Raw genomic sequence first — 27,192 nt, 5'->3', positions numbered from 1 at the left:
TCATTGCAGGGGCTTCTCTTCTTGGGGAGCACGGGCTCTAGGCATGTGGGCTCACTAGGTGGAGCTCCCTGGCTCTAAGGCTCAAGCTCAGTAGTTGTGGCTTAGCTGCTTTGAGGCATGTGGGATCTTCCTGGATCAGGGATCGAACCCGCGTCTCATGCATTGACAGGCGGGTTCTTTACCACTGAGCTGCTGCTGCTGCTGCTGCTAAGTCGCTTCAGTCGTGTCCGACTCTGTGCGACCCCATAGACGGCAGCCCACCAGGCTCCCCCATCCCTGGGATTCTCCAGGCGAACACTGGAGTGGGTTGCCATTTCCTTCTCCAATGCATGAAGATGAAAAGTGAAAGTGAAGTCGCTCAGTCGTGTCTGACTCTTTCCGACCCCATGGACTGCAGCCTACCAGGCTCTTCTGTCCATGGGATTTTCCAGGCAAGAGTACTGGAGTGGGCTGCCATTGCCTTCTCCAACTGAGCCACTAGGGAAGCCAAAAAAAATTTTTTTTTAAAGGGTGATTTCAGCTTTCAGACCCAGAACTGTGTGTTCAAGGTGACCCCTCTCAAAATACAAATATCAGTCCCAGGAGGGAATTTTACCACACCTTCCAGCTCAGAAGCAAAGTAGCATGTCTTTTGGGTAAGTCCCATAGTTTCTAACCTGAGCCAAGTCTTTCCTAAATGGTGCAGTGCCTCTTTACTAGAGCCTGAATGTGCTGTGTTGTGCTAAGTCGCCTCAGTCGTGTCTGAGTCTGTGCGATCCCATGGACTCTAGTCCACCAGGCTCCTCAGTCCACGGAATGCTCCAGGCAAGAATACTGGAGTGGGTTGCCATGCCCTGCTCCAGGGGATCTTCCTGCATCTCTTAATGTCTCTTGCATTGACAGTGGGTTCTTTATCACTAGCTTCCACCTGGGAAGCTCAAGACAGGATTTGTACTTGGGGTTGATGATGCCCAGATACTGGATGTGTGAGGCCTGTACAAGCTTCCATCACAAAAGAAACATGGAAATCCTCTCCTTTCCTCCAAAAGGGTTCCCTAATTACAGAGGCCTGGAGGTCTGTTAAAATCACTCAAGGTCAGAAGGACATTTATTAAACTCAAACCGTGGCAGGTGGTCCATGGGGGGCAGGTAGGTTTGAAATTGGATCTGGGGGCAGAATTCCACACACAGGGAATTTAAGGTGTTAGAAGATGACGGCACCCCTGAGCGAGGCCAGGAAGATTTTTAGAAGATGCGGAGTGAAAGAGTCGTTTTCTATTTTTTTTTCTTTTGCTGTGCCACAAGGCATACAGTATCTTAGTTCCTTGAGCAGGGGTCAAACCAGTGCCCCCTGCAGTGATGCACACAGTCTTAACCCCTGGAGTGCCAAGGAAGTCCCAAGAGTCATTTTAAATTTAGAGAAAACATTAATACATTTTAAACAAAGACTGGCACTTTCAGGGTAAGAGCAGAGTGGCTCTTAGGAGAGGAATCAGGTGCTGCTTGGAAGAGGAACCAAGGTGTCAGCAGCCAGGGCCCTTGAAGAACTGAAGCACGCCCTTGCTTTTGAGTAGTGGGTACGAGGGAATTTTGAGAAGCCGTATTGTGTTGGTAAGATATTAGCTGCAGTTATGTCCCCCTCACAGGCCCCATCACAAACTCAGCAAATCTAAAGGGCAGAGTCTCCCTTCCCACAGCAAAGCCCCAATTCCAACCAAAGCATCTTCCCACGAAAGGTCAGCCAGGACCCCTGCTGGCCCAGAACTTACTTTGCAAATTAGAAAAAGTCACTCCTCCCAAGAGACTGCCATCTCTGGGGAAATCATCTAATAAAATGAATTTTATTAGAATAAGGTGCCTTTTTGTCATCCGTCAAAAAATTGCCGAGATACCTTCCCAGATCCACAGTGCCTTTGTTACAAGTGGCGCCCCCTGCTGGATAGTGCTGGGGCACCATGAATAAGGCACCACCCCCGTGGCTGCCTGCTGCCGGCCCCATCCAGCGTTGGTGCCCAGGCAGGCCCCATCCGTGCCTTTGTTTTCCATGACCCTCCCTCACCGTGCATACTGGGCACCCACCACGAGAAGGGAGCGCAGACCTTTTGGTCTGTTGTCAACCGGCTGCCCCTGTCCAGCAACGCAGTGCTCTGCTGGAAGTTCTGCCACGTGTTCCACAAACTCCTCCGGGATGGACACCCAAACGTGAGTGCCTGGGGCTGCAGTGGACGGGCGGGGAGCCTGGGACCCACGTGGGGAAAGTGCAGTTGCCTGAGTCACAGGGCCCACTGTCCACTCCGGCACGGGATGGCAGCTGCCCCCATCTCCTGGCCTTCTGGGTACCAGCTTCAGAGATGGGTGCATCTCTCACATCCCCTTCTCTGCCCCACCCCAGACCCTCCTTTCACCAGCCTCTTTCTCCTCTCCTTGTCTTCCCTCTCCAGGTTCTCAAGGACTCTCTGAGATACAAAAGCGAATTGAGCGACATGAGCCGGATGTGGGTGAGTCTGAACCCGCTTCTTGGGGCCACCTGCACTGCCTCGTCCTTCCCCAGAGGCCACAGATCAAGGAGTGTGGGATGGAACAAAGTCATCTCTTTCACCTTGTTTCGGATTTCCCTCACAAGCCTCAGGGAGGGGTTCGGGGATGCCCCCACATGGAACCAGGATATTCATAGTCTTACCTGGAATCCCTGGAAACTGTTGGGAGGTTCCAGGGCCAGGGAGTTTCTCCTGCCAATGGCAGCTCGTGTCCCAGTGGTCTCCGGGCACTGGGATCCCTTGGCAGTAACACTGTCATAGTTGCTATTTCTTTCCTTCTCCTGGTCCCATGGGGGTCATAGCACCTTGAGAACTGACATTCCCATGTAAATGCCAGTGGTTTTTCTTTCCTGCTTAGGGATTCTCGGTGCCTTAGGAAGAGGGAGGAGGTAGGTGGCAAGATCTGAATGCATTGAAAAGAGTGTTTTGGTATACATACCAGAATCTCTCTAGATTCAAGGAGTACGTGTAAGAACGGGAGGTAACCTGCTCTTTGTAGAATCTCCCCAGTGGACGCTGATGTGTCTTTTTGTCCCACTGGATAAGAACTGCTATGTTAGCCCTTTCCTTAAAATTCTTACCTGTATCTGTCTGCACTCACAAAATGTTAGCAATTATGTAGTCCAATCTACCCATTATAGATGAGAAATACAGACGCAGAGAGAGGAAGCAGCTTTTCCTCAGTCATAAGACAGTTAACCTGAACAGAGCAGAGGTTTATCCCCAAATCTCCCAACTGTATGCTAGAGAGTTTTGTTACATTTCTGTAACATGAAAAGCTAAGCTTTTTTGTAGAATTTATCTGGTATATCTTTTTGCATCCTTTTACTTATAACTTTTTATATTTTAAATATTTTTACATGTATATGTATTGCATTGTGGCTAGAGAATCAATATCATATTGATATTTCAGAGTTTTTTGAGCCTTGCTGTATGAGCTAGTTTATGGTCAGTTTTTCTTTAATTGAAAAATTGGTTTATAATGTTAATTTCAGATGTACTGCATAGTGACTGACTTTTCTGTGATCTTTTGTCTTGGAAATATATTTGTCAATAACATTTAGTTGGCTTCTTTAAAAATTCAAGAGGCAGTCTTTGTCTTTTAACTGGACCTTTACTCGGTTTACATTTATTATAATGGATAATATCTTTAGACTTATAGCTCCCATCTTATTTTATGCTCTTTGTCCTGTCTGTTTTGTTTCTATTTCTCTCGTTGTTCACCTTCTTTTGGATTGATTGGGTGTTTTCTTTCTCATTCACTTTCCCCCTCATTACTAGTGGGAAGATACAAAAATAAAAGCAGAGGTGTTTTTTTTTAACCTGCTGATAATGTTATCTAAAAATGAAAAGGGTATGCTTATGTCATCCTTGTCTAAAATTCATGTCTTTGTTTCCTGTATAGCACAAAGACCTTAGAATATTTTAACACCATTCTCCCTCATATGCTGTTGTCATATATTTTAATTTTGGTTGTTTTTAGACCCTATGTTTTATTTTAATTGTTGTATCTGGTGCTCTTCATTTCCCGTTACATCTCAGAGCATGCATTTGGGATCTTTCTTTCTGCCTGAATTATTTCCTTTAGAACTTTCTTTAGTGAGCGTCTGCTGGTGGGAAACAACCACTTTTGCCTGATGGAGAATGTCTTTCTTTCACCCTCATTCACGGGAGATATTTTCCCTGACTTTAGAATTCTGGGATGATAGTTCTTTTCTTTTAGCACATGGAAGGTATCAGTCAAGATACCCTTCCACTGGCTATGGCTTCCTTCATTCCTATGAAATCTGCTGTTAGACTCATCATTATTCTTTGAAGCTAATCTGTATATATATATTTTTCTGTTTTTAAGTTCTTATTATGTATCTAGGTGTGAATTTAGTTCAGATTCTTTGGACTTCTTACATCTGTGGATTATTATCTTTTATTAGTTTTGAAAAAATCCTCATTGTCTTTTCAAATGTTGCTTTTGCCTCATTCTGTCTTTTCCTCTGAGACTCTGGTTAGCAGTATTTTCAACTTTCTCACTCTATTTCCCATGCCTTTAAACCACTATTTCACTTTTTCTTTTCTCCCTGTTTGTCTCTGTACTGCATTCTGGATAATTTCAGTAGATCTAGTGTTCATTTCACTTATTCCCCCTTCAACAAGGTCTAATCTGTTGCTAAACCTCTCCATAAGGTTTTCGATTTTAGTATAGTTCTCATTTCTTGGAATTTTAGGTTTTGTTTTGTTTTCAGATCTGCTTGGCACTCTTTATAATTTATTGTGCCCTGCGTATATTTTAAAAGTCTCTAATTTATTTGGGCTTATTAAATATATGACTTCATATATTGCTTTTTATACTTCCAGTGTCTAAAGTCCTTAGAGATCTGTTTCCGCCATCTGTTGTTTTGGTGGATTTTGCTCATGCTCTGTGGTTTCTTTTTGTGCTTATTTTTCTACTGTGAATTGCTTATTTTCCTGGATTTTTTTTTTTTTTTGGTGGGAATTCTTTGAATTCTAACAAAGGCAGGTTCCTCCAGAGAGAACTGGCATTTGCGTCCATTGAGATCACTCTAAATTAAATTCTCAGCTTCAAAGTTTTATGAATTCTGGGCAGATCCCCTTGATAACTGGCTCACGGTTCAGTTCTTGGAAGTAGTTTTTCCCTCCCTCTGATCACAACAGTGGTTTAAGGCAGTGGATTTTCTTTGCAGTCCTCGGGGGGACTCCTTCAGCACAGAAGTACATGTGTGTTATTTCCGGTTTACCCTTAATTCCCCTGCACCAGGAAGGCAGTCGGCTCTTCCACTAGACTCTTTAACTTGGGCAGGTGAGAGCCCTGCCTCCGGTTCACCATCTGGCCCTGGAGACTCAGAAAACCAAAACTCAGGTTCACTTGGTTTGAGAAGGTATCTCCCCAGGCCCCACCCCTGCCCCCGCCTCCGTTTTGACCCCATCAAGCCATTTGCTCTCTGAATATCTGAATTACTCAGTTCCTGGCCTGAAGATTCCTTACTCTCTTGTTAGTTCATTAATACCTTCAAAGTGTTTTTAATGTCTCACTCAATATTGTTAGTCATTTTCAGTGGGAAGGTCAACCCAGGTACCTAGCCCCCTGCCTTATCCAAAATATATGTTGTCTGTCTCTTCCATTTGACTAAGACTTTCTGAACTTAGAAGCCTCTTTTACTTTTTTTTCAAAGCAGCTTTGAGACTCCATGGACTACAGAAAGCAGTTTTAGGTTCACTGAAAAGTTGAATGGGAAGTACAGAGATTTTTCCATGTACCCAGCATCCAAACATGCATATAGTCTCCTCTGTTATCAGCATCCTCCACCACAGTGGTGTATTTGTTGCTGACACATCCATCATAATCACCAAAGTCTATAGTTTACAGTACAGTTTACTCGTGGTTGTTGTACATTCCTTGTTGTTTTTATTGTTTAGTCGCTAAGTCGTGTCCAGCTCTGTGCCCCCTTGGACTGTAGCCCCCCAGGCTCCTCTGTTAATGGAATCAGTTCAGTTCAGTGGCTCAGTCGTGTCTGACTCTTTTCGACCCCATGGACTGCAGCACGCCAAGCTTCCCTGTCCATCACTAACTCCTGGAACTTACTCAAACTCATGTCCATCAAGTCGGTGAGGCCATCCAACCATCTCATCCTCTGTCACCCACTTCTCCTCCTGACTTCAATCCTTCCCAGCATCAGGGTCTTTTCCAGTGAGTTAGTTCTTCGTATTAGGTGGCCAAAGTATTAGAGCTTCAGCTTCGGCATCAGTGCTTCCAACGATTATTCAGGACTGATTTCCTTTAGGATGGACTGGTTTGATCTCCTCGCAATCCAAGGGACTCTCAAGAGTCTTCTCCAACACCACCACAGTTCAAAAGCATCAATTCTTTGGCTCTCAGTCTTCTTTATGGTCCATGGAATAGCTCTATAATTTTACCTTTTCCAGATTCCATATAGTTGAAATCATATAGTATGTAGTCTGAATTTTCATTTCAAGTGTCTTTTATGAGATACGTCCTTTGCAAATATTTTCTCCCAGTCCGTGGCTTATCTCCTCATTCTCTTGACAATGTCTTTTGTAGAGCAGAAGTTTTAAATTTTAATGAAGCCCAACGTATCAATTATTTCTTTCGTGGTTTGTGTCTTTGGTGTTAGGTCTGAAGAGCCTTTGCCACAGTCGAGGCCATCCAGGTCTTCTCCTCTGTGATCCGCCAGGAGTTTTAGTTTTGTATTTTACGCTTCAGTCTCTCATCCATTCATCTTTCACTTTCCGACCCTTATGCTTTTTCCCATGATGGTCTCTGGTGATCAGGCTGAAGATGACTTGCTTTCAGTGTCCTTTTTTATATTTTCCAAATTTTCAACGGGGGATATATGTTATTTTCATACTCAGGGGAAAACAAAATATATTCTTTTAAAAAGACGTCCCAGCTGTAGGTCTTTCAACCCGAAGTTCTCAGTGTTGACAGCCTGCTTTCTTTCCTCTTCGTCAAAGGGCCATCTGAGTGAAGGGTATGGGCAGCTTTGCAGCATCTACCTCAAACTGCTGAGAACGAAGATGGAGTACCACACCAAAGTGAGTCTTTTCAGCAGTTCTGCTGGCCCTGCCAGCCGCCCCTCACAGACCTCCCCGCCCCCGCCCGGGGCTGTCCCGTCTCCTTGCACCTGGCTGGGCTTTTTTGGTTTGTCTCTCGGCCGTGCTGGGTCTTGGTTGCAGCACTAGCTTCTCTCTTTGAGGCACAAGGACTTCTCTTGTGGAGCGCAGGCTCTAGAGCACGTGGGCTCAGTGTTTGCAGCACGTGGCTGTCGTTGCCACAAGACATTTGGGATGTTAGTTCCCCGACCAGGGATCGAACCTGCGTCCTCTGCATTGGAAGGCAGATTCTCAACCAGTGGACCACCAGGGAAGTGCCCCCTGGCCACGCTAATTGTCAGGTTTTCCAGGTAATAGGACAGCCTGGCTTCTCAGGGAATGTTCACACCGTATCCTGGCTGTGTGAGAGGAAGCATTGTACAGAGTGACTGCAGTCAGTGGGATGTGGCCTGGGATTTTGGCCCGGGTCCTCTGCACCTTTTGTCCCCCATTTTGCAAAGAGAGAAACCTGATCCACCAAGTGCGTTCATTTGCTAAGTCACGTCCAACTCTTTGTGACTCTATGGACTAGCCCGCCAGGCTCCTCGGTCCATGGGGATTCTCCAGGCAAGAATATTAGAGTGGGTTGTCATTTCCTACTCCAGGGGATCTTCCCAACCCAGGGATCAAACCCGTGTCTCTTGTGTCCCCTGCAATGGCAGGTGGATTCTTTACCACTAGCGCCACCTGGGAAGCCTGATCCACCAGGTGGCCTTATGAAAATATTTCAGAAGCACTGACTTGACTGGTAATAGAAATAACTCCTTCCATTCATACAATAAGTGTCCACACAGGACCTTCTTCTCAAGATATGACTTTAGTTAGTATTTCTTCCATACCTAATGCATATAAAAGTATGTGCCAAGTGGCAGATGAGGATAAGGAGAAAGGGTCTGCTCTTTAGGAGTTCACGGATCCATTGGGGGGAGAAGCTTACACACTTGCAGTAGCTGTATAATAGTGCCAGGTGTGTGCCTGCAGAAGAGTGCCAGGGATGTTTTGAAAAGATGAGAGGGGTGGGGCTTGATGTGATCCTTGAAGGGTGGGCATGATGGCAATAGGAGTAAGGAAGAACGAACGGCCCGCCAAGTGGGAGGGGAAGCGGCCTGAATTAGGGAGCTGGCAGTGAAAATAGAGAAAGGAGGAAACCTAAGAAGAAATACCATAACTTAGTCTGTTTATCTCCAGTATCTTTTATATACTCAAGGGGTATCTTTGATTCATGAAAACCATCCTAGTCGATTCAACCTTTTTTGAATATCGTTTAATCTTCACAACAGCCCTATAAACATGTACGATCAAATCCTAGGAAAGTGAAACTCAGACAGTGGCTGGGCCCCTTAAGGGCCCGAGTCAGAAAGCTCCTTGGTGGTGAGGTGGGATTCTAACCTCGGCCAGGTCGATGCAGAAGCTCTTGCTGTCCTCAGTGACCACCTTTACTCCCCTAGTGTATCACTGAGGGTCGACCCTGGGCTAGGGCGAGGTGAGGTTCTAGAGAGAAAAAGAGGGATAGACTTTGCTGCTGCCTTTGGGAGTCGCAGTCTGGTTGGGAGAGAAAAAGGAGGGCCCACAGAAGTGAGTCGTGGGGTGTCCTGCCCAGGTTCGGGCAACCAGGTGGGCTTCTAGGAGGTGGTGACACTTGAGCTCAGCCTTAGGGCATTAAAGTTACCTGTGCTGGATACACATCACCCCAGAGCTTAATGACTTAAAACAACAGCAGTCTTTTGTTATCTCTGACATTCTGTTGGTCTGGGGTTCCACAAGGGCTTGGCCAGCAGTTCTGGCTGGGGGTTTCCCATGCGGTTGCAGTCAGATGCCAGCTGGAGCTGAAACGGTGGGAGGCTGGCCTGGCATCTCTTCACAAAGTCTCGGCACTAGCAGGGCTACCTTGCAGCCTGGTGAGTTGGCCAAGAGAACAGGTAGAGTGCGTGGCATTTAGATGACCCAGCCTCTGAAGTCACAGAGTATCCCTCCCACCATCCTGTGCTGGTGGAGGCCATCACAGAGGTTCCTAGAGTCACAGGGAGGGGACTGTCATCACTCCAGGTGGAATATCAGGGTCACATCATAAAGAGAGGGTGTTGAATGCGATATGTCACTTCAACCATGGTTCACCCTCTGGTCCCACCGTTCCCATCTCTCTCTGCCTGCTGTGGAGTACTTTTTGCCCCTTCTCCAGACCCCAGGCTGCCGCTTAGCAGGTAGAGAGGAAGGGGCAATGAGGAAGGGCAGGATGGGTGTTCCTTGCAGTGGATCAGCTGAAGACATAAGGGCGGGAGGCCCAGGACACTCTGGCGTCCACGTGGCACTATCAGGAGACCCATGTTAGTGCGAGAAGCAGGCAGGGTGGAGAGCGACAGGTGGGCTGGTATGCGAGGTCATCCATTCAGTGTGGAGGATGACTTGGGAAGAGCTGGGCTGTCTGTGTGAAAGATGGGGAGAGCCAGGTTTAGACAGTTATCTCTGGGACAGACAAGGGTCAGGGACTTCCTGAAGATTGGCAGGAAAGGGAGGAGAGGCGGGGGCAACAACTAGAGGAAGATATGGGGCCGTGGGAAAGACCTGGAGCACGGGATGCAGGCAGGAGCTTATGGAGGCAGGTAGAGCCATGGGTGCTCAGCACTGTGGGTTCCCGGAGGACCAAGAGCAGGGGTGCGTGTCTTCCGTGTCCCGTATGTGGCCCAGCATCTAGCCCAGAACAGGGGCTCAAGCAGGATTTGTTGGGATGAGCAAGAGAAGGAACCAGAAACTAGATTGGTTCAAATAGCACACAGGGAGGGGCTGATCCTGAGTCAGAAAGGAGATGGCGACTCCTCTTTGAAGCTAGAGGAAGGGCAGGGCAGGTGGGTACCTTTGAAGCAGGGAAGCGAGTGGGAAGCAGGATGCCAAGTTTTGATATAAGAAAGCAAGCACGTGACATGGTGAGGTGCAGAGGGTGATGGCGTGGGATCTGGGTACCAGGTGCAAAGTCGGGCAGTCATTGATGGGACGGGGAACCGATGGGCCAGTAGCAAGGACTGGTAGTTGCTCAGTCGTGTCTGACTCTTTGCCACCCCATGGACTGTAGCCCACCAGGCTCCTCTGTCCTTGGAATTCTTCAGGCAAGAATACTGGAGTGGGTTGCCATTTCCTCCTCCAGGGAATCTTTCTGATGCAGGGATTGAACCCAGGTCTCCTGCATTACAGGCTGATTTTTTTACCATCTGAGCCATCAAGGAAGCCTCAGCAAGGGCTATTAAGGGGCCGTGGAGCTAGAGCACAGACTTCCCCGCCGGCTCAGTGGTAAGGAATCCCCCTGCAGTGCAGAAGCCTCAGGAGACATGGGTTTAACCCCTGGGTAGGGAAGATCCCCTGGAGGAGGGGCATGGCAACCCACTCCAGTACTCTTGCCTGGAGAATCCCATGGACAGAGGAGCCTGGAGGGCTATAGTCCGTAGGGTCACAAAGACTCATACACGACTGAAGTGACTTAGCAGGCACTCACGCAGAGCTATAGAGTGCAGTTTCAGAGTGATGAATTGTGAGTCATTCTCCAGGGAGAAGGGCAGCTGGTCTGAGAAACAGAGCATGCGACAATGATCCAGACTCACTGGGCTTCCCGGCACTGTGGTGTGAGGACAGGCAGGGGCAAAGATGAGGGCGAGGTGCCATAGGTGCCCTAATGTCCAGGCCCAGTGAGGAAGTAAACAGCCAGAAGGGGGTGATAAAGGAACCGGCTTGGGGACTTCCCTTTGGTCCAGTGGTTAATACTCCGTGCTTCCAATGCAGGGAACGTGGGTTCGATCCCTGGTCAGGGAACCCCATGCTGCACAGTGCAGCCAAAAAATAAAATCAATTAAAAAAGAAAAAAGCAACCGGCCTGAGTCTCTGAGGCAGAGGAGCCGGGGTGGTGGGCCTCAGGACACGAGGGTGTTACAGCCGGAGACGGAGGTGCCCGAGTGGAGGATTTCTGTCTTCAGAGCCTGAAGAACTCACCCTGGAATTTAGAGCCCCCTTGGTGGACTGGCCACCATCTCTCTGTGCTCCCCTCCGTCTGCCGGCTGCCCTGTGTTCCCTCCGCTCCGGACAGACCACCCTGAGAAAGACGGGAGACTACAGATACTCAACAACTGATAATCCCAGATAACCTCCCCTGACTGCGGGGGTGCTTCCTGTAATCTTCTCCAACCTTCAAGTTTCTTTTACTAATTCCATTTTGCTGAAGTTAATGTGAGAATCAGTTTGCCTGGCCCTGAACTCAACAATAGAAGCTTCCGGAAGTGGTCAGAGGACAGCGGGAAGCCTGGATAGGGTTTGGAATGTACTGGGGATAAGCAGAGGCTACACTGCCTGCCTGGTGTGGGTGTCGGGTTGAGGACCGCCAGCAGTCACGCGCTGGGTGTCCTTGCCCCAGGGAGACGAAGTCCGTGGTACAGGCTGTGGGGGTGGGGCCCTCCCTGGGGTCCCAGGGATGGGATGGAACCTTCCCTGTATTGACGGGTGGGGGGTGTTCTTTGCTATGAGCCAGCTGATCACGGGACGTGTGTGTGTGTGTGTGTGTGTGTGTGTGTGTGTGTGTGTGTGTTGTTGTGAGTGCGGCCACACTCCCCAGGGAGCATGCAGGCACCCACACCAAGCAGAATCCATCCTGTTGATGCCGGAGCTCAATGGGGCTTGGTGTACATGATGTCAGCTGTAGAGAGAGCTCTCGGGGTGCCCTGTTCTGACTTCCTCTGCCTCCTTCCCAGAACCCCAGGTTCCCAGGCAACCTTCACATGAGTGACCGGCAGCTAGAGGAGGCTGGAGAGAGTGACGTCAATAACTTGTAAGTGGCCACCCTCACGCCCTGGCCCGAGGGAGACGGGAGCTTGTGTAGGTCTTCTCACTTCCAGTTAGGGTCACAAAGGGCCTGAGGGCAGGGCCGGTGGCCGAGGTGGGGACAGAGCCGCTAAATGACTTGACCCTGGGGCCGCTTACTGCTGGTGCCTCGCCCAGAACCCTTCCAGGGTGTTTCCTGCTCCAGGCCTCCCTTCTCTGTGCCCCTCTGCCCTCCCAACAGAGCGTGGAACCTACCCTCTTTCTCTACTGCTGTCACTGTTTAATTCGCCCTGCTTGATCTTCCAATGGCCATAATATCCACTTAGGTGGGGGCTGAGACTCAGAGCTGGTGTGTGTGTGTGTGCGTGCACACCTGTACATGCATGCTTTTGGGCTGTAGAGTATAAGCTCTCTTTCCTCTTGGGTCCAGTTTCCAGCTGACAGTGGAGATGTTCGACTACCTGGAGTGTGAACTTAACCTCTTCCAAACTGGTGAGTCTCTCCCTCCCATCTGGCCCAGGCTTTCCTGGCCAGCACCTGCCCCCCAGACTGGTTGCCTCCTGGGAACAGCCAGCCCAGCCCCCATCTCCATGCAAGTTGTACAGCACAGGCCAGGAAGATGGAGCTGCCCCAGTGCGTCTGTGCCCTCGGCCCTGGTACAGGGAGAGGTTGAAGCCCAGGGGCATTCTCAGAGTCACGTGACCAGAAGGGCTGCAGTTCCCCAGCGCATTGGCCTCCCCGCTAAGCCCGGGCCTCCGAAAGTCCAAAGACACTTCCAGCCTCGCTGACAGTCCCTGGACTGTGGCCCCAGCACTGGCTGGTCCTTTGGCCCAGACCTGTCTGCCACTCAGCTGGGCTGGCCCTCTTTCTGCCCCAGCATTCCATGATACTTGGCTGTTTCCATATGTCTTGATCCCTTGGGTTATTAGCAATATATGTTGAGCGCTTCCTCAAAAAATCAGGAACTAGACCTTGCTCACCTCTGTTCTAGCCCCGTGCCTGTCATTGCAAGTGCTCAGCAGCCAAGTTCAAGAACACTTGCTTTCTAGATGAACAGCAGTGAAGAAACAGCAGGTGAACAGAGTTCATAAACTGATGTCAACATCCATCCAAATGCTCTGGAAGTATCTGGGGTGAATTAGCTAGAGTTCTCTAGAGAGAGCTACCCGAGTCTTTGCACACACTCCTCCATGGTTGAATGCTTGTGGTTCTCCCCACTCCCCTCCATCCTCATTCACCTCTTGGTAGTGGTGGTTTAGTCACTAAGTCATGTGACCCCCACGGACTGTAGCCCGTCAGGCTCTTCTCTCCATGGGGATTGTCCAGGCAAGAACACTGGGGTGGGTTGCCATTGCCTTCTCCAGGGGATCTTCCTGACTCAGAGATCAAACCCACATCTCCTGCATTGGGAGGCAGGTTCTTTACCAGATACCAGGGAAAAAGCCCATTCACCTCTCATGAGCCCAGAAACAGAGAGAAATGGGATCGGAAGTCTATCCAGCTTCTAAGTCTTAGTCCGTGACCTTGTAAGATCTGGATCAGAACCTTTGGAAGAGGGTGCCCCAGGTTTTCAACTGTGGGAAACGTGGGCCAGTTACAATGACTGTTGATTGGATGCATCTGCAGTGATTCTCAAAGTGTGGTCCCTGGACCAGCAGCATCCACATCACCTGAGAACGTAGCCCACCAGGCTCCTCTGTCCATGGGATTTCCCAGGCAAGACTCCTAGAGCAGGCTGCCATTGCCTTCTCCAGAGGGATCTTCCCAACCCAAGAATGGAGCCCGATCTCCTGGCTTGGCAGGCGGATTCTTTCTGGCTGAGCCAGCCCGGAAGCCTTGCCCCCGCAGAAGCAGGGATGAGGGAGCTGCAGGCAGCCATGAGTCGCCTCTGCGTTTCCCTGGGTGATTCTAATCAGTCTCCAAGCCAACCCGAAGAACCACCGCAAGTTGCTATGCCACTTATAGGACATTCTCATTTAATCCTTACAAGACCTCCTTATGAGGAACGTGCCGTTAGAAAGATCTACATCTCACGGAAGACTACCTAGAGGCACCGAGAGACTGAGTAACTTTGCCCCCGGTCACACCACTCTAGATGTTACTGGATGCCAAGGGGCATTCCTGGAAAGCAGCTGACCGGCCAGGAGTAGCCTGAGATTCCCTGCCAGAGTGGAGCCTAGGGAAGCCAGGAGACTTGGGGATGGCCGCCTTGCAGTGACAGCTGCTTCTAATTTGTGTCAAGAAGAAAAGCTGCCTTTTAATTAGAACTGTTTGGGGCTTTTTTTTTTTTTTTCACTTGCCAGAGTTAAGCCCGTTAACGGGGATTAGTGTGGCCAGGGAAGGTCGAACACGGTGGCTCTGGGCTTTCCTCCGGGGCTGTCCCATGCACTGAGGGCCTGCAGGGGGATGTGTCTCTGTGCTGGCCACATGTGGAATCTCCGTAGGCGGTGGGCAGCCACTGCGGGGAGATCAGCCTGGCCAGTGGTGTGTGCTGACGGTCCACGGCCAGGCATCTAGTTGCTTGGTTTAGGAGCAGGGGGCAGGAGGTGAGCATAGAGGGGTCCATGGGAGCATCTTGCCCTCTGGAGCCCGGGAGAGTGGAGGGCAGGTCACCCACTCCCCACAAGGACCTCCATCAGCCTTGATCCTGATGGTTCACCCTCTTCCTGGCTCCTTGCCCAGTGTCCTCGAAGCCTCTCTGGTTGCCCACCCGAGGTTCCTGCACGTCTTCCTGTCTGGTGTTCCAAGAACACTGGGAAAAACCACCAGGAAGCCCGGGCTGAATTATCTGCTCCTTAGTGTTCTGATCAACGTTTGATATTTCCCCCACATGCTTTCTATTGTCACCCCCAGATTGGGTGTTTCTTAGGATCAAGGCACCATGAGACCGAGCTCATGCCTGCGACGGAGGGCTGCGTGGGGCTGTGTGGACAGCCTCTTCCGAGCCTGAAAATCTGATTCCCCATAAAACTGAGAGCTTCTCTTGAATAAGAATTCACCTCCCACATTAGATCAGAAGTCTACCAGGTGCTGTGTTCTTCCTGCCAATGGGGGGCAGGGATTGTAAAGCTCCTCAGACCGGAAGGAGGCATTTGGGTTGCTCCCCCACAAATCCCTTCTTTCCTGGCCTCCCACTGGGCTGTACACGGCGTAGAACCAGTTCATTTCACTGGTTTGTGACACAGGGAGCCTGATGACTACCAGGGACACAGGCTGCTAGTCTGTTCTCTGGCCACGGGGGCTCTGGCTTTTTACTCAACATCTCTCAAGCAAAACCACTTCTTGGCTTTGTGACCTCCTTCAAGTTGCTCACCTCCAATTTCCTCTTCTGTGTAACGGGGATGCTTTTAGCTACCCCGTAGGAGTGTTGAATGGAGGAGGAAACAGCCACCCACTCCAGTATTCTTGCCTGGGAAATCCCTTGGACCCAGGAGCCTGGTGGGCTACACTCCATGGGGTCATGAAGAGTCGGACACGCCTGAGCATAGCACAAAGCAGAGGAGTGCTGAAAGGGTTAAACACAGTAACATGAGACCATGGTTGCACAGAACAGGTCCTCCGGTGCCGAACGCTTGTCCTCTGCCCTCAGAGAAGGTGGCCCCTAGTTCCCCAGCTCTGCTCACGTCTCCCCTTCCTGTCCCCTAGTGTTCGACTCCCTGGACATGTCCCGCTCCGTGTCGGTGACCACAGCCGGGCAGTGCCGCCTCGCCCCGCTCATCCAGGTCATCTTGGATTGCAGCCACCTTTATGATTACGCTGTCAAGCTTCTCTTCAAGCTCCACTCCTGTGAGTATTCCGGGCTTGATCTCTGGAAGCTTCTGGCCGCAAGGCCGTCCCTGGAGAGAGGCAGCTCCCCTCGCTCCGGCGCCCTTGGCTTTCTGCTCCTATTCCAGAAGGCCCCCGGAGCTCCCAGCTGTCTTGATAATAATAAAAGATCGGGGCCAAGCCTTGCTGTGCGCAGGGACACACCCAGCCTGCCCTAGCGGTGACCCAGGATGGCCCTGCCCTCCCCTTCCAGGCTTCCACGTTGTTCGTGAACCGATAGTGATACATTATTATTCACTGAAGTCCATGCTTTATGCGCATTTCCAGTTTATGCCTAATGACCTTTTTCTGTCCCAAGATCCCATCTGGGTTGTGGTGTTACATTCAGTCATCAGGTATCCCTAGGCTCCTCTAGGCTCTGACAGTTTCCTTGGACTTGCCTTGTTTTTGATGACCTCAACGGTTGTTTTTATTACTTTTTTCTTCACTTTATTTTTGGGTGCCCTGGGTCTTCGTTGTTCACAGGGGCTTTCTCTAGTTGTGGCGAGTGGGGGGCTTCTCGTTGGGGCAGCTTCTCTTGTTGCAGAGCACAGGCTCTAGGCTCCAGGCCTCAGTGGTCGTGGCTCACGGGCTTAGTTGCTCTACAGGCTCCGAAATCCTCCCAGACCAGGGATCGAATCTCTGCCTGTGCCTTGCATTGGTGTGTGCATTCTTAACCACTGACCACCAGGGACATCTTTAAGGAGTCCTGGTCGGATACCTCGTAGGATGTTCCTCATTAGAGTTTGGGTGCCCTGGGTCTTCGTTGTTCACGGGGGCTTTCTCTAGTTGTGGCGAGTGGGGGGCTTCTCATTGGGGCAGCTTCTCTTGTTGCAGAGCACAGGCTCTAGGCTCTTGGGATTTCCTGGGTTCTTGGGAGAAAGATTGTCGAGGGAAAGTGCTACTGTCATCACTGTAAACTTTTGTTCCTTTCAATTACTATATTTATATGTGTACTCCCTGTTTATACCGAATGATAGTATCATATTCAAAAATTTCTAAAATTGAAATTTAAGACATCTGTAGCTGAACTACGTAGAACTGTACAATCTGGGAGGTGAGCACTCCCCACTCTGCCAGGCAGGAGGCTGGCCCTAAGAGGCTGCTGCTTGCCCAGCATCGTAGAGTCCGCAGTTACCGAGCCAGTACTAGACTGGCTCCTGTGGGTCTCAGTCCTGTGGTGTTTGGCCCCCCGGTAGGCTCTCTGGGTCTCTCCCAGACTCACGTCTGCACAAAGCCTCACCCAGGGCATCCAGTATACATGACCCCTGGAAGAGAGCCCCCTTCCAGGGCCTGCCCTGGTCCACCCTGCTGCTGTGGTTAGGGGCACAACTTCCAGCCCTCTGTGCCCAGGGAGCTCGCACTCCAGGAGCAGACAGAAGGAGAGTTGGCTGATAAGCACCTCCAGAGTCCCTGCTGGCTCCAACTGGGCCCAAGAGGTTACCAGTTCCTGGGCAGCTGTAGGTCAGGAATGCCTTCCCCTGGGCTGACTACTGGCCCCAGGGAGGATGGTCCCCTCCCCTCCCCAGGTCCCCTGCCCTCTGCCCCTTTCCTTCCGTCTCACTCTTTTCCGATTCCTTCCAGGTCTCCCAGCCGACACCCTGCAAGGCCACCGGGACCGCTTCCTGGAGCAGTTCACAAAGTAAGCGGCTTGCGTGACAGAAAAGAAGCGAATCTAAAGTGCTGTAAACGCAACCCATCCTTGCAAGAGTGCTTGCTTTGATTTTATATTTTACTTTTTGGCCGCACCATGCGGCAGGCACATGGGATTTAGTTCCCCAACCAGGGATCAAACCCGCTCCCCCTGCCTTAGAAGCATGGAGTCTTAACCACTCGACCACCAGGAAAGTTCCAGGAGCACTTGCTTTTAAATCATCGAGGGAGAAGGGTACCTGCTTTATTGCTTTAAAGGTGAAGGAAAAGAAGGTGTGGGTAAAACTGCCAATGATTGGGGAAACCATCAGTTCTCTAATAAATCTCAGAGGAAGGTGATTCCATTCATTCATTGATTGCTACCCTTAGGCCCAGGACTTCATCCTCTTCTCCTTTTCTTTACCTAAATTCTCCTGGTCTCATGCCATGTGCGTGCTGACAGCTCCAAGAGATGTATCTCCAACCAGACCTCAACTCTGAATGCCAGGCTCACATCCCCAGTGGTCTGTCTGACATCTCTACACCAAGTTTGGGCTTCCCTGATAGCCCAGTTGGGAAAGAATCTGCCTGCAATGCAAGAGACCCTGGTTCTCTTCCTCGGTCGGGAAGATCTACTGGAAAAGGGATAGGCTACCCACTCCCGTATTCTCAGACTTCTTTGTGGCTCAGCTGGTTAAGAATCCGCCTGCAATGCAGGAGACCTGGGTTTGATCCCTGGGTTGGGAAGATCCCCTGGAGAAGGGTACGGCTACCCACTCTAGTATTCTGGCCTGGAGAATTCCATGGACTGTAATAGTCCATGGGGTCCCAAAGAGTTGGACACGACTGAGTGACTTTCAATTTTCACACTAAAATTACATCTCAAACTGAACTCTAGGCTTTCTTCCAAAAATGTTTTCTTCCTGATCTTTTTTATCTCAGTAAGTACTGCCCACCATCTGCTTAAGAGAGAGATCTGGAACTCACCATTCTCCTCATTCCCCACGTTTAATCTATTAGCGAGTTCAGATGACACTTGGCTTATCTACAGATGTTGGCTCTAGTTCTGCCTCCCACCTCGTCTGATTCTTTTGCTGTCTACTAGGACCCTCCAGTATGGACATGGTGCTCTGCTCCTGTCCCCTGCAATCCCATCCCCATCCAACAGTTAGAATGACCTTGTAAAAACATAACCCCCTTGCTCCCAACCTTTCAGTGGCTTCTGATAATGATGAAAACCAAATCTAAGCCCCTCTCTGTGGTCTGCAAGGTCCTTGCATTATCTGGCCTCTGCCCATCCTTGCTGACCTCTTGTCCAGTGCTCAGAGTGTTTCAGGCGTACTTTGTGGGGTCCTCTTCCAGTTCCTAAAACATACCCAGAGCTCAGAGGCTTAACACTTGCTATTCCCCCTCCTCAAGATGCTCTTCTTCCAGCCTGGCCAGCTCCATCCAGGTCACCTTCAGTCACCTCCACACAAAGGAAGTCTCTATCCACCTTATTTAAGTGGGGTCTTTCCCCCCATCTGTTCCACCCCACCTCCCCACCCACCCACCCTTGTCTTCTCCATTATAGCAGCTTTCTAGTTCTAAGAATGACCTTATTTTTGTTCGACTGTCTTGCCTGTAATTGTATCTCTAACACCTGAATTCATAATAGTTCCTTAAGACTGTAGTGTTTAGTCAATGTTTGAATCAATTCAGGAACTAATCAGCCTGCTATCTAGTCTAGAAGAGGAAGAGCTTGTCTGACAGAGGGGCAAATGATTCTGCTGCGTTTTGGGGAAGAAAATTGGTGATGAGATGACAAGTTCAGTTCATCTTTCAATTAAGCTTTCCCAAGAAGAGGGACCGGAATGGAGGAAAGACAGGGGAAGGAGGGAGCCAGGAAGGACACTAGCGTGATTGTTTTCCTTGTTAATTTCTTCATCCTTGACTGCAGGAAAAGCATCTCCCCCAGAACCCAAGCCCAGGCTTCTCTTGCTGGTTGCTGAGTAGCAATCAGAGGGCAAGTTCAGAGTTGTGCTAACCACCCGTTCCTTATTGTTTGAAAAGCCTTGTATGTTTATGCTATAAAAAATGACTTATTAAATCCTAGGAGACAGGCCCTGGGGCCGATTTCCTGGAATGTTAAATTCCAGTAGCTTAGGAAAGCAAGAGCCTATTACTGTTGGCTCCAGCCCAGAAAGCGGGGGACGTGTGGTCAGGTGATTCAGTTTCCCTTCATTCTTCTCGCTAATGAAAGCATCACCTTCTCTTTCGCAGACACAGCTGCTGAGGCCTCGGTGTCCCCAAATTCGGGGAAAGCAGCAGTGAGGTCACAGGGACAGTCCTAACCTTGGGGTCTGATGGGCTGTCCTGAGACCCCAGGCGTTTCATTTATTGGGCTGAGCAGGAGAAAATTCGGTGCTGCAGAGCAAGGGCTGATATCACTAACCCCCTTTCATCTCAGAAAGTATGTCTGATGCTCTTGGCCTTCCATGCTTAGATACAAAATGGAGACTTGAGGATGAGAAAAAATTGGAGTTTCTTCATTCCCATATCCATCCAAGATTATTTGTTGTTGTTTTAGTCACTAAGTCGTGTCCGACTCTTTTGCGACCCCATGGACTGTAGCCTGCCAATCTGCTCTGTCCATGGGATTCTTCCAGGAAAGCATACTGGAGTGGGTTGTCATTTCCTTCTCCGGAGGATCTTCCGGATCCAGGGATTGAACCCGCATCTCGTACACTGGCAAGTGGATTCTTTACCCCTGAGCCACCTGGGAAGGCTGTAGTCCATGGAGTCACAAAGAGGCGGCCACGACTTACAACTAAACAACACCAGCGTTGCTCACCCCCAGATCAGTGAGGGCTGGCAGTACATAATGTCTCCCGGCAGCGTCATCATTGTACCATGGAGGCAGTCTCCTTCGCAGCCTGTGCCCGGGGCTGGGCAGGCAGTAGGAAAGCGGGCTGTCCCCTCCTTGGGGCTAGTGAAGGCCCCCAGCAGCCCTCCAACCTCTCTCCACCCCTAGGTTGAAAGATTTCTTCTACCGCTCCAGCAACCTGCAGTACTTCAAGCGGCTCATTCAGATTCCTCAACTGCCAGAGGTAAGCGTGCCAGGGGACTGCAGAGCCTAGGGGCCTGGCCTCGAGGCGGGCAGGGTTCGAGAAATGTGTCTTCCCGCTTCAGAACCCACCCAATTTCCTGCGGGCCTCCGCCCTGTCAGAACACGTCAGCCCCGTGGTGGTGATCCCAGCCGAGGCGTCGTCCCCCGACAGCGAGCCGGTCTTAGAGAAGGATGACCTCATGGGCATGGATGCCTCCCAGCAGGTGAGGACCTCGTAAGAGGAAGCTCACTCAGCCCTTCCGGGCGCCCTCGGGTTCAGGGAGGCGGGCGGGAGGACCATGGCCCAGCTCGGCCACCTTCTTATTTATTTATTCATTTACTTGGCTCTTTTAATTTCTTTTACATTTTATTTATATATGTCTGTGCAGGCTTTTCTCTCGTTTCAAAGAGTGGGGGCTACTCTTCGTTGTGGTCCAGGGGCTTCTCTGTCTAGGGCACATGGGCCCAGTAATTGCCGTTCTTGAGCTCTGGAACGCAGGCTCAGTAGCTGCAGCACACGGGCTCTGAGGCATGTGGTATCTTTCCAGACCTGGGATCGAACCTGTGTCTCCTGCGTTGGCAGGTGGAGTCTTTACCACCGAGCCACCAGGGAAACCCCCAGGTCTTTGCTATGTCACACGAGATCTTTTTAGTTTGCCATTGGGGATCTTTGGTTGAGGCATGTGGGATCTGCTTCCCTGACCAGGGATCAAACCTCGGCCCCCTTGCACTGGGGCTCCCTTCACAGGGAGCAGAGTCTTGGCTGCTGGACCACCAGAGAAGTTCTGCAGCCACATTGTAACCCGAGCGCCGAGCTAGACAGATCACACCACCCTGCCGTCCCTAGGAGGCGCTGTACTTGGATTTTGAACCAGATTAAGAAAGCATCTGTTCCCACCTGTGGCTGTTGAGACCCACACAGACCCCTCTGGGTCTCAAACCTTGTCCTCACTCCTTTCTGGTCGCAGCAGAATTCATTCGACAGCAAGTTCGATGACATCTTCGGCAGCTCCTCCAGCAGCGACCCCTTCAATTTCAACAGTCAGAATGGCGTGAACAAGGACGAGAAGTGAGTCCGGGCTGCGGGGTTAAAGCAGATGGTGTGGGCGCTGTGTTAAGCCAAGAGCGCACTCGCCACACCCAACTGAAGAGGAATTCTCGGGCTTCATAGATAAACGTCTTGACCTTCGAGTTGTTGTTTAGTCGCTAAGTCGTGTCCGACTCTTTTGCGACCCCATGAACTGTAGCTTGCCAGGCTCCTCTGTCCATGGGATTCTCCAGATAAGAATACTGGAGTGGGCTGCCATTCCTTTCTCCAGGGAATCTTCCTAACCCAGGGATTGAACCCATTGGCAGGCGGATTCTTTACTGCTGAGCCACCTGGGAAGTCCTAACCTTTGAATACTGACCCCTTTAAAATCCTAGAGGAGTAGCCAATGAGGCTGAGATACCTGTGGGCCCATGGGTGGTAGATTAGTATCTGGAGACACTGCAGGTCTTAGAGTTTAACTTACAGGATTTCAAAGAATTGTTCCCAAATGAACATCGGCTTTTAACCTCCTCCCCGGGTCTCCCAGCTCGCATTTCAAAGGAAAGAGGAGCACAGTGGAAGCAAACTTGCTCTCCTTCTCTTCCTAGGGATCAGTTAATTGATCAGCTGTTTGGAGAGACCAGAGAACTGAAAGCACAGCTGGAAAACATGAAGACTGAGGTATGAGCTGGGCTCGGATCCACCTCTGGGCTTTACCGGAACATGATAGCTTTCAATAGTAAATTCTCTTCACATCCACTCTTGTTGAGCCACACCTTAACGGAGGGTTAATTAGTAGAAATGCCCAATGCCAATACACCAGGTTGTGTATTTCCAGTACACTTACCCTTGGGAGCAGCATTTAAGCCACACTCCAGGGGCCCTGTGATACTTGGAAAGAATCACGATCACCAGCTGGCTATGAAGCTGTGCCGTGAGATACCTATTCTTGTCACGTGGTGATGAGAAGGTTTGGCTTGTAGCTTTGCCGCTTATTTGCTATATCTGCTGCTTACTCATGGCTGATCAGATCCTTTACCTGGGACCAGCAAGCATTCCAGAGAAGGCAATGGCAAGCCACTCCAGTACTCTTGCCTGGAGACTCCCAGGGACGGCAGAGCCTGATGGGCTGCCGTCTGTGGGGTTGCACAGAGTCGGACAAGACTGAAGCGACTTAGCAGCAGCAGCAAGCGTTCTTGCCTTCCTCATTCTAGCTGGTCTGTCATTGCCCCCAGGCCCCTCTAACAGGACCGGAACTCCCCTGCCCTCACCCCCTGTTGGTGGGTGGCTGGCTTGTAGTGACCACCTCTCTTTGTGAGGCCTTGGGAGTGAGCTCGTTGGGAAACCCCAGGTGTTTATTCAGTTGGCACTGGAGACGTGGTAGGTAGGACCCTCTCATCCTATCCCGCACTCTCGCTCATCCCCGGGCCCTCCCCACAGAGCCAGCGGGCTGTGCTGCAGCTCAAGGGCCGCACCAGCGAGCTGGAGGCCGAGTTGGCCGAGCAGCAGCACCTGCGGCAGCAGGCGGCCGACGAGAGCGAGTTCCTCCGGGCTGAGTTGGACGAGCTCAAGAAGAAGCGCGAGGACACGGAGAAGGCTCAGCGGAGCCTGACGGAGATCGAGAGTGAGGAGCTGTCGCTGGCGTGGGCGTGAGAGTGGGGTCGGGGAGGGCGGTGCCCCGCCAGCCCTGGAATGCAGGCTGAGGCTGGGCACCAGGGTCCCTGCCTTGCATCTGTCCAGAGGGGCTGTCGTGAACGTCAGCATCAGCGGTTAGGAGGGTGGGTTGGAGTTCCCTGTGGGGCCCTGGTGGGAACAGAGAGATGGGGAGACAGAGGATGACAAAAGAGAAAGAGCTTATGAAAAATCGTGGTGTAGCAGCCAGTCACACTGACTTTAAAACGCCAAGTGTGGAATGCTCAAGGGACATGAATCAGTGGAGAGATTTGAATCAGGTGATTCTTTGTTAAAGCAGACATGCTGGAGGACTTTAATTTTAAGTAAGACTTTTATGGGAGAAGGAGGTATAGATGCTTGTGGAAAAGCAAGATAGTCTTCTAGGGACTCTGGCTTACAGAAGAGCAGAGGGTGCCCCGCCAGTGCAGACCCCTCACCTTGGTCCTTGACAATTCAGGGAAAGCCCAAGCCAATGAGCAGCGCTACAGCAAGCTGAAGGAGAAGTACAACGAGCTGGTGCAGAACCACGCCGACCTGCTGCGGAAGGTAGGACCCTCACCACCACCAGCACCCCATCCCCCGTGCACAGGGCCCCCTGCCCAGGGGAGATGTCGACCCAGGCTGGATGGCTTCTCCAGGGCCAGTGTCCCCACCACTTCTTGGAAACCAGAGCTCCCTGGCTGTCATATCTCAAGCTCCCCCTTAGGTACCAGCCCTACTTGTGATAGCCCCCATCTTGATCATTTTTGCAATACTTGAGAGTCGAGCATCTGAAGGCAACAGCTTCCCCTGGGTGGGGAAGCGATGTCTGTGTTCATCTTTAGAACACTCGCAGTCTGAATGCCATCCTTGGTTCTACAAGGGTAATAGCCTTTAAGCGGGAGGTAAGCCAGTTCGAGACACCCTTCTTCTCTTGCAGAATGCGGAGGTGACCAAACAGGTGTCGGTGGCCAGACAAGCCCAGGTGGATTTGGAACGGGAGAAGAAAGAGCTGGAGGATTCTTTTCAGCGCATCAGTGACCAGGCCCAGCGGAAGGTGAGTGGAAGGAGAAGTGGGTGGGAGTCGAGGAGGGATGCCCTCCTTCCGAGGTGGAGGGGGTTTGAGCACTGCACAGAATAGAGGGCCTTGTCTTCACAGGCGGATCTGCAGGGAAGGTGGCAAGGGGCCCTAGGGCGCAGGACATGGTTACTCATGTGTATGCTATTAGGGGCATGACGTGATGAAAGGTCTGAAGTTGAGTGGGGCTCATCAGCTAAGATGAATCTCGAGGAGGTTTTGAAGCGGAAGCAGGTGGATGTCAGGGAGAGAGGATCGGCATTTACAAAGACCCACAGCCAGGAGTTGTCTGCAGCCATGCCCTGGGGTGGAGTTGGCATTAGGCGGCAGGTCCTGTTGGCATAAGAGATGGCAGGTGGATAAAACAGAATGCCTTCCGCTTAGGAGCAGGGGCTTTCACACTTCTCTGTGTCCCAAAGTAAAAACAGCATCTAATGGAGGGCTTCCCTGGCAGTCCAGTGGTTAAGACTCTGCACTTCCAGTGCAGGGGGTATATAGTGTTCCATCCCTGGTCGGGGTGCTACGATCCCACATACTGCATGGCATGGCCAAAAAGTTAAAAAAAAAAAAAAAAATTAATGAAAATCAAAGTTTCACAGGGCGATACTTTACCTTATTATGTGGGTTATTTTTTGGCTCTGTTTATTGCATTAAAAAAAATGTTTGCTATGAATTCTTACTCATGGGTCACAAACTGCTCTTTGAAGAAAAAATTACCACTTAGAAATCAAAGAAGGGGGATTGCTTCAAGATGGTGAGATAGAGTGAGTCAGCAGAATACCCACCAGGTGTTGGAATGCCTGAATTAAAAATCTGGTTCTGCTTTAATTAGTGTTATTTGTGGGCTCAAGCATGACCGGAGAAGGCAATGGCACCCCACTCCAGTACTCTTGCCTGGGAAATCCCATGGATGGAGGAGCCTTGTAGGCTACAGTCCATGGGGTTGCCAAGAGTCGGACACGACTGAGCGACTTCACTTTCACTTTTCACTTTCTTGCATTGGAGAAAGAAATGGCAACCCACTCCAGTGTTCTTGCCTGGAGAATCCCAGGGACAGAGGAGCCTGGTGGGCTTCCATCTGTGGGGTCGCACAGAGTCGGCCACGACTGACGCGACACAGCAGCAGCAGCAGCAGCAGCAGCAAGCATGATGTTTGAGTGTGGTGCTCAGTTGCTCAAGCATGTCTGATTCTTTGGGACCCTATGCCTAAAGCTCCCCCTTGACATTTCCTGTAACTGGAAGAAAAATTATTGGTTCATTCTGACCTCTCTTGCTTCTATATAAAAATTATACAGGGACTTCCTTGGCAGTCCAGTGGTTAAGACTCTGCACTCTGCAGGGGGCATGGGTTTGATCCCTGGTCAGGGAACTAAGATTAAACAAATCTACATTTATAGCTTGGGAGTTTTTTTACACATATTTATCCCTTGAAGCCACCACCTAGATCATAGTACTCCTGTTTTTCTTCTTCAGACTCAAGAACAGACAGAAGTACTAGAGAATTTGAAGCAAGAACTTGCCACCAGCAAACGGGAACTCCAGATTGTCCAAGGCAGCCTGGAAAATTCTGCCCAGGTGAGTGTCGCCTGACTTTGCCTTGCTCATTCTCTTCCCCTTGGGCTTTGGGGTTGCTGTCAGCTAGGGCTTCCCAGGTGGTGCTGAGGAAAAGATATAGGAGACTCAAGAAGGCAGGTTCGATCCCTGGCTGGGAAGATCCCCTGGAAGAGGGTGTGACGACCCACTCCAGTATTCTTGCCTGGAGAATCCCATGGACAGAGGAGCCTGGTGGGCTACAGTCTGTGGGGTCCCAGAGAGTCGGACACGACTGAAGCAACTTAGCACAGCATCCGTCCCCACTGGCATGTGGCCCACCTGGTCCCATCCAGGATCAGTCTACACTCGGGGATGCAGGTGGCAGATTCCTCGTGGCCTGGGGGTGGGTTTGGATCTCTGGGAAAGGGACGGTTTCATTCTCCCAGCAACTCCCTCCGGGCCACTCTATCCCCATCACAGTCAGAGGCAAAGTGGACCGCCCAGATCACAGACCTGGAGAAGGACCGGGACAGCCTGATGAGCGCCATGGCTTGTCGGGAGGAGGAGCTGTCCGCTCTTCGGAAGCAGCTGGAGTACACACAGCTCAAACTGTCCAGCGCACAGGCGAGTACCGGGTGCTCCTGGGGCAGACCAAGTCCAACCTCACACCCGTGGGCACTGGGTTGTGGGTATTGGTGGAGGCGGGGGTGCTATGAAAGGAAGTTTGGGGCCTTTGGCCAGATGGTGAAGGCGAATACTCGGCAGGCATAACTTCTGATGCCTTGCATGTAGCAGATGAGAAGGAACCTGGCTCTCTCTTCCCAAGGGTGGAGGATGGGCGGCCGTGGTCCAGCCCCATAGCCTCCTGTGCTTGGTGGCACATGCCCACGGACAAGGTTAAAGGCTTTTTCTCTGCTGAGCCATGTGGCTTGGGCCTCATGAGCAGCAGCTTGAGCGAAGGCGCCAGGAATCCCAACTGTGTCACCGGCGGGTACTGGGTAGAGGCTCATTAGGGAGGTCTGTGGCCGACCCTCACCTCCTGGGACCACCATCTCTAGGAATCTATATGCCAGCTTGAGAAGGACCAACACAAGATGCTTCTGGCCGAGGCGAGGAGGGCTGCAGAGCAGGTGGTGCAGGAGGCCCTGAGGCTGTTTGAGGAGCCCACTCTCTCGAGCTGCGCTGGATCTGCAGGTGCCCCTCCCCTCGCCTGGCTTCTGGGTGTCTCCCCCCCCCCCCCCCCCCGTCCCCTCCTGTAGCGATCCTCATATTGGCATTGAACTCCGTGTGACCCTGACTCAGGCTCCCAGCCCAGCTGTGTGTTAGGATCGCCTGGGGATGCCTAGGCCCCACCCCCTAGGAGCTGTAAAATGGGCAGTGCAGCAGCCTGTGTCCTGGTCAGTAGGACTTTCCACGCCCTCAGCCACCTCCTACA

General features: G+C 51.1%; 1 protein-coding gene across 3 annotated transcripts in view; it reads left to right on the top strand.

Moving 5' to 3' along the window:
* Positions 1 to 27,192, top strand: part of HIP1 (huntingtin interacting protein 1) — a 134,194-nt gene that overhangs the window by 88,766 nt on the left and 18,236 nt on the right. For 2 of the 3 annotated variants that reach the window (XM_040261244.1, XM_040261261.1), the window contains exons 3-19: positions 2,039 to 2,181; positions 2,421 to 2,477; positions 7,005 to 7,085; positions 11,870 to 11,946; positions 12,370 to 12,431; positions 15,585 to 15,725; positions 17,328 to 17,385; positions 20,389 to 20,464; positions 20,547 to 20,687; positions 21,432 to 21,532; positions 22,102 to 22,174; positions 22,934 to 23,117; positions 23,625 to 23,713; positions 24,087 to 24,203; positions 25,698 to 25,799; positions 26,238 to 26,381; positions 26,816 to 26,951. In XM_040261244.1, coding sequence (XP_040117178.1) covers positions 2,039 to 2,181; positions 2,421 to 2,477; positions 7,005 to 7,085; positions 11,870 to 11,946; positions 12,370 to 12,431; positions 15,585 to 15,725; positions 17,328 to 17,385; positions 20,389 to 20,464; positions 20,547 to 20,687; positions 21,432 to 21,532; positions 22,102 to 22,174; positions 22,934 to 23,117; positions 23,625 to 23,713; positions 24,087 to 24,203; positions 25,698 to 25,799; positions 26,238 to 26,381; positions 26,816 to 26,951 — 1,782 coding nt within the window. The remainder of the gene's footprint in view (positions 1 to 2,038; positions 2,182 to 2,420; positions 2,478 to 7,004; positions 7,086 to 11,869; positions 11,947 to 12,369; positions 12,432 to 15,584; positions 15,726 to 17,327; positions 17,386 to 20,388; positions 20,465 to 20,546; positions 20,688 to 21,431; positions 21,533 to 22,101; positions 22,175 to 22,933; positions 23,118 to 23,624; positions 23,714 to 24,086; positions 24,204 to 25,697; positions 25,800 to 26,237; positions 26,382 to 26,815; positions 26,952 to 27,192) is intronic. The other variant, XM_040261254.1, reaches the window with a different exon arrangement.

The sequence above is a fragment of the Oryx dammah genome, unplaced genomic scaffold (genome assembly GCF_014754425.2).
Source record: "Oryx dammah isolate SB20612 unplaced genomic scaffold, SCBI_Odam_1.1 HiC_scaffold_2, whole genome shotgun sequence".
In the NCBI taxonomy this organism is placed as follows: Eukaryota; Metazoa; Chordata; class Mammalia; order Artiodactyla; family Bovidae; genus Oryx; species Oryx dammah.
The sequence above is the reverse complement of the archived record's forward strand: the minus strand, read 5'-3'. Positions and strand labels throughout refer to the sequence as shown.